Genomic DNA, 6793 nt, shown 5'->3' with positions numbered 1-6793 from the left:
AATTTTCAATATCATTCAAATCAAAAGACTTTCACATGAAGTTCGATCTGAGCTCCAAGTGAAAAAATGTGATCATTAGGGGTACACAAACATTAAAAACCCGTATCAAAACCCAAATGAAAAACCCGTCCCGACCCATTTGATTTTCAATCTTTTTTGGACGGGTTTTTTGATTTGGGTGAAAATGAACACCCATCTGACTGAATTTAATTTATGCATGGATTCAAATACTTCTCAACACCAACATATGCAGATCTCCCCTCAAACCACACCTGCATCAACTCCGGCCAACTTGGTTCAAGCACCGTTGATTGCTATCGAAGCAAACACGGTCGGAACTCCCACAACTTTAGCCTCGACATATCTTCCGGTTCCAAGTCTTTCCCCAGCGGACTGGGTGCGGCTTGCCCAGATCAATCCAGTCACGTCTTCTCTCGTCGTTTCACAACCAACCAACCAACCTACACACCTCATGAGTGCTCCTCCCGCTCCTAAAAAGCCACGAGGACGCCCTCGCAAGCAATCAGCTCCCCAGCAATCAAAGTCTCTTCGTCCAAAACAAGACGCTTCTGATCGTGAAACTCAGGTTGATTCTCAAATCAAAAATCAAATGGAAACTCAAATTAAAACTCAAGATGTTCAAACTCAAGATGAATCTGGAATCAAAACCTCTCGAAATGAAGAAAACGAAGAGGCGGACATCAGCACCTCGAAATGTTGGTTTACACCTCAAAGTGATGACAACAAGTCCGATATGGATATTGTGGCTGAATGGTGCAGCATCTACGAGAATTTCAATTCTTGGCGCACGCAGAAGCAGGTAGTGATTCGTGAGAAGGTGGCAGCGTTCATTGCAAGTAAGAATCATGGAAATAGATCTGGTCGCGAGTGTGAAAAGAAAGTCAGTAACATTTTGGTCTATGTATGAAAATTGTTCTCTTCCCTGATTTTCTGTTTTGATATTTAGGTCAAATTGTTAGAGACTTGGTTCAGAACGGCTGACGGTTTGAGAAATGCGACTGGGGAGGGCAATCGTGAGGGTGAATCAGTGGTATTTACGGTCCCACAGGAGGATATCATGGCATTTAAATTGGCTAAGAGGCGAGGGGGTGGTAAGAAAGAAGATAATACTGGCAGCCTTCAAGGTATGTACAGGAACTGAGATTTCATGATTGTTTTCAACTCACTGACTGTATTCAAACAGTGAGAATGTTACGTATATGTCCTTGGTACGAAGAACTCGAGCCAGTAATTGGAGATCAACCGTCTGCCCGCCCGTTGGCCTTGAGGGATTCTTTAGGCAAGAATGACAAGCACAACTCAACATCTCTAACTGATATCGAACCAGAACGCTCCCCAACTGCGTCTGACAGCTCCTTGCCAAACGAAGCTTGGGAAGAGACTCCCTCTCGTTCACTCTCACGCCGCAACCTGTCGTTGGACCTGAGTCTTGAGGAGGACACTTCAACTTTGCAAAGTCCTAACACCACTGGCTCGAATGTTTTCCTCAAACGCGAGCCGTCATTTGGGAACCTGAAGATCAAAGACATTTCATCATCTACCAAAACTTCTACTAAGCTTCGTCGACTCAGCAGTAAAGATACCACCACGTCGGTTCACTCCAAACAGCAAGAGTCGCCTCAAGATCTTCCGGGTTTTTCATTTGGGTTTTGATACGGGTTTTTAATGTTTGTGTACCCCTATTATCTTCTTCCTAGATAATGATCATTGATCATTATCATTTTTTAACATTGATCCATTAATAAAAGTTTCTTCATATCAATCAAAACCCTCATTATTCTCCTTGCCGATAATGATCAATCAAATCTCAATTGAGTTCATTTCAAAACTGGACTTGATCAAAGTTTTGATCAAGTAAACAATTTTTTTCCCCACTCAACACTTACAAATCCTCCGTTTTGAGGAGGATCTTGAACAAATAGACTCACAAAATGTTGAAATCGAAAGCAAGGCTACTAAGAAGTGTCACATTGCTATTCAGTTAAAAAGAACAAAACAAATAAAACAAAATAGGACCCCATCTTCTTTCCCCTTCACAAATAAACGTAGACCTTCTGATCCATATGATTCCATCAAACACCAAAAAAAATTACAACCGTCACATTTAAAACCTGACCACAATCTCAAAATAGTTACTCAGCATGAGATGGCTTAAGAAATTGAGTTACATATAACCACAACCTTGGAAAAGCTTCTCCGCGAGAGAGTCAGTGATAACATTCATACAAGCTTGGAAAATAACCGCCATCTCTTCGTTTTTATTCAAAGCATGTTGGAGAAGTTGAGATCTTCTTAATCGGGCTTTCAAGATAGAGAAAGCTTTCTCTATTGGGTTGAGATCCGGGCTGTACGGTGGAAGATAAACCAGTTGAACCCCGCGAGCCTCACAAAGCTCGGCAACCCGACCGTTGTGATGGATAGGTGCGTTATCCATCACCAACACACTGTTCCGGGCTGGCCAGGGATTCATAGCGGGTAACTACCATGTTATGGCATCAAAGTCAGTGTCGATTAATTTTTTTTCCCAAAAGAAAGAGATGACTCACAAGATCGTGTTCAAGGTATTCCTCAAAGTCAATCCGCGAGTGACCACCCGCCTGGATCTTGCATGCGATCACTCCATCTAAGGAGATGGCGGGTAATACAGACCAGCGAGTAGCGGTGGTGGGCCTCTGAAGGCGAGTCGTCCTTTGGCCCATGGGTGCACGCGCGTATTCTCGATGCAATCGACGCTGTGTGATCGCACTTTCATCTGAGGAAATGAATGATTAGATATACATTCATAAAATTAAAAATAAAAATAAAATCAAATGAAGGAAAAGAAAAAGCGTACCGGTGAAAACTAAGCATCTAGGGTCGATGTCTTGAATTGATTGTATGTACGCTCCTTGTGCCGCCATTGATTGGTTGGGATGAACTGTACGGGCCTTCTTCCTGGTCCAGGCCATTCGGTTTCGCAGCTCCTTTGACAAAGTATTCGTAGAGACACGGATTCCAAACGTGTCGGTGATTTTGGACTGAAGCTCGTCGAGATATAGGGTTGGGTTGACTTCCAATGACTCAATAATGAACTGATGTTCAGCTGGTCCTAAAGAGGGAGGAGGACCTCGGGCCATGTGATCCATCGGATTGGTCACTATTGCTCGAGTGGTCAGGTACAGATCGTACCAACGCCGGACAGAGGTGAGGGAGAGTTGAATTCCGAGGGAATCGACGATTTCGCGGAACCGCATTCCTCGAAGCACCATCCGGACAACCACCATCTTGACTTCGGGGCTGTGGATGATAGGCATCTGCATGGTAACAGGGCAGGAAAGCAAGTGAAAAGGTGTTACATTTTGAAAAGGGAGAACAAGAAACTTACCACGACGCAAATGAAGGATGTGAGGTTTTGAGAAAACGAGAATGAGAAGAAATGGGGGGAAAAGGAAAGGGGGGGAAAGGGAAAACGAACAAAATACTGTACTCGTCTACTCCCGTCCGTCAATCGTGCTAACAGCGCACGTCAAATCAGGCTTCCATCGAAGGTTCACGTCATGATATGTAGAGAGGAGAAAGTGACAGCTCACTCACGGTACCAAGGAAAGCGGATTTGAAAAAACAAGTTTTAATCGAGATTTAACCCTTTTGGACAAGGTCCCTCGATGATGCTTTTAAGGGAAATCTACCATCAAATTCGTTAGTAGCTGTATAAGATACATCTGGTTGGGATTTTCAACCAAACGTGATTTTCTTCAATTAGGGTGTTCAAACCTCAAAATCAATTCATGCAAGTTTTGTGCAAGTTCTGTGCAAGATATGAATAGAACTTGCACGGATCTTGCACAAAACTTGCAAGAGTCGGTCTCGCACGGTTTTTGCACGGTTTGGAACACAATAACTCGGGTTGTCAAAAAAATTACTGTGCAAGATTAGTGCAAAAAATCTTGCACGGATCTTGCACGGATCTTGCACGTCGGTCTTGCACATTTCTTGCACAGGTTTGAACACCCTAAATGTACCCTAAACGGAGTTCATTTGATGAAAAATCAATTTGAACAATAAACCCATTTGCCCCGGGGCAATGTACCTGGGGTCAAACGGAGTTTACAATTCGTAATCGCAACCAGACGTACCCTAAGTTTTTTTTAGTTAAATCCTAATAATTTTCAATTTCTATAATCCCAAAGATTCCAGAGATTGTCTATCTTGCGTTCATAATAATGGTTCCATAATATATTCTGGAAGGGAATCTTGGTAAATTTTGTTCTAAAACACCTGCCTTTTGTTACCTATAATTGTATAGAACCTTTTTTACACCTTTCTCTCTGAAGCTTAAACTTTTATGTTCCTCAAAACAATACAGGTGTCTGATTTTTTTGTTGCCTACAATCAAATTTTATTTATCTTCAAATGACAGGGATTAGAATTTCGGAAGCCTGTATTGGTATGGTGCCTTTTCAATTATCATAACCTCCCTCAAAGTGATCTTACCCAATACCAATACTGCCAGGTCTTGCATTCATTTGAGCATTCAATTTAGTTGGGAAAACTCAAGATTCCATAGTTACCTATTTACTGAAGGGTAGTCCTCTACAAACTTTCTTCCACTAGAAAACTTATCATCTTTCACAATTTCACATATTACAAAAACAACAAACAGATTGTTCTGAGAAATAAAAGAAATCAACTCAATCCAAACTGAAAATCACTTCACTTATTCACACATTTCAAGCAAAGGAAAAAAAATTAATCACTATCATCCCATCCTTTCCCAAACAAAACCAATTTGAACCAAAAAAAAAGATGAAAAAAAACAGAAATTGTAACCCAAAATGTTCTTCGAAAAAAATCATTTAAAAAGACATCGTTCAAAAAATCTTCACCTATCTTGATTATTTCAAATCCAAAAAAACCCCATAACCTTTCTTATATCTTCTTTTGCCTTCCCTTTCAATCCCAAATGAAGAAAAAAACATAAACTCTCAAGAAATAATCAAGTTCAAATCTCAAATAAAAACTCATTAACAAATCCCATAATTTCTTGATCATGACCAATCGGATCGAGTGCCTGAACTTCAATTTCTTTAAACTGTTTAGACATCGAATTAAATTCTTTGACCCATTCAGGAACTGAAATATCTGGTTGCTTGATCGGTTCTTTAATAAGTTTAGGTTTTAAACTTGATGGGATTGGCGCTCTTTGTTTTTGGGTTACTAGTCTTGTTGATCTATATAGTTTTGATGGAACTTGCTTTGATAAACTTAGACTTGAATCTAAAAAAAAGAACAAAAAAAGTCAGTTTTGATTAATTGATCCTTGAGAAATAGAAAGGAAAACTCACAGTTTAATGAAGTGATTGATTTTGTTGATTGACCTCGTTTACGTTTTGAAGCTGAAAGTAATCCTTCAAAAGAATCTTCCAGATCCAATTCTACATCAAAAAAAACCATCCGGGTTCATCCTTAAGCGTTGAACTCGTCCGAAAGATAAGGAAAAGGTTGGATTAACTTACTGTAGGTAGGTAATGGGTAAGAAGGTTCAGGTAACCATAGGGATTTATCTCCATCCTCTAATAATATTTCATGAGTTGAGTCGATATCGTCAGTAGGCATGAAACTTCCAAGATTGAATGTATTAGGTCCTTTCAATGCATTAGTCAAATCAGACCAATCATGAACGTCTACACTTTCTCCATCCTTCCAAGCTAGATCCGTTCCATCAAACCAAAAAGAACTTATGATCAGTAAAAACAAGCTATCAAGAAAAAACGAAAGAACTGAGGCATGGAAACCAAAAAGCACTCACAAGATGTTGGAGGTCCGTATTCGATTTCAGGTAAGTTTTCAGGATCGATTTGAAATTCAGATGCATCAAATGAATTCTCTTCTTCATGATCATCAAAATCGAATTCAGGTGAAGTTTCATCAATCAAAACGGGAGGTCGACTTGGTCTTTTAGAAGTCACAGGTGTACGATAAAGTAATTTGGGTGAAGCTTGTGGTGATTTATTTGAATTTGATACTCTTGATTTAGGATGTGGTGTTGAGTTTTGTAGTTGGGTTGCGATTGGTTTGGTGATGGACGTTTGGATGGGTTTTGATGATGGTGAACGTTTGGAAAGATCTGTTGGATGTGGTACTCTTACTTTCTTGACTGTGTTTGTTTTGTCTGCTAATAAATTATGTGATATCGCTCGAGAGGCAACAGGCGTTTTGATTGCGTCTTTAAAGAGTCTTTGAGGTTCTGGATTGGTTTGAAGAACAGATTAGTAAAATGAATTGATAAAATATGGAAAAGATATAAAAACTTACCTAATTCATTCTTTGGGTTTTCATCCGAATAAATCTTAATTCGATTTGAATTAGTAGTTTTTGAAATTAATTTTTTTTGTGTAGTTGGATTTGTGATCTTGTTTGGTAAAGGTGTTTTGGATCCATATCTAGATTGAATATCTTGTAAGTTATGAGATGGTCTAATGTGGATCATGATTATGATTTGTTTGAATGGTTGAGTGGTTTGAATTGGTATATCTTGTTGTGTGATGAAGTTTGAAGGAAAGTTGAGAATGAGGATGATGAGCTCAAGAACTTCACCATGAAGAGTTCAGTTATAGTCTTCAGCGGGTCGGATAATATTCTTTGAGTGGTGTGCATGTCATTTCGAGTACCGTGCTACCGAGTAGTGAGCATGTATTCCGTGTTCCAGGGTCCAGAGTGAAAGAAAGTGGTACATAATCAAGCCAGCAAGGATATTTACAAAATGAAATCGATCATCAGACATCATCATCAA

At 39.7% G+C, this 6793-nt stretch overlaps 1 protein-coding gene across 1 annotated transcript; it reads right to left on the bottom strand.

Moving 5' to 3' along the window:
- Window positions 1-5002: 5002 nt before the first annotated feature.
- MELLADRAFT_62430 (uncharacterized protein) lies at window positions 5003-6490 on the bottom strand (the record flags this gene model as incomplete). Its single annotated transcript, XM_007408910.1, has 5 exons — window positions 5003-5277; window positions 5346-5435; window positions 5517-5708; window positions 5810-6247; window positions 6316-6490. 5 exons carry the CDS (start codon window positions 6488-6490, stop codon window positions 5003-5005), a joined length of 1170 nt encoding a protein of 389 aa, XP_007408972.1.
- Between the last annotated feature and the right edge of the window lie 303 nt (window positions 6491-6793).

This window comes from Melampsora larici-populina (genome assembly GCF_000204055.1).
Source record: "Melampsora larici-populina 98AG31 unplaced genomic scaffold MELLAscaffold_14, whole genome shotgun sequence".
NCBI lineage: Eukaryota > Fungi > Basidiomycota > Pucciniomycetes > Pucciniales > Melampsoraceae > Melampsora > Melampsora laricis-populina.
The sequence above is the reverse complement of the archived record's forward strand: the minus strand, read 5'-3'. Positions and strand labels throughout refer to the sequence as shown.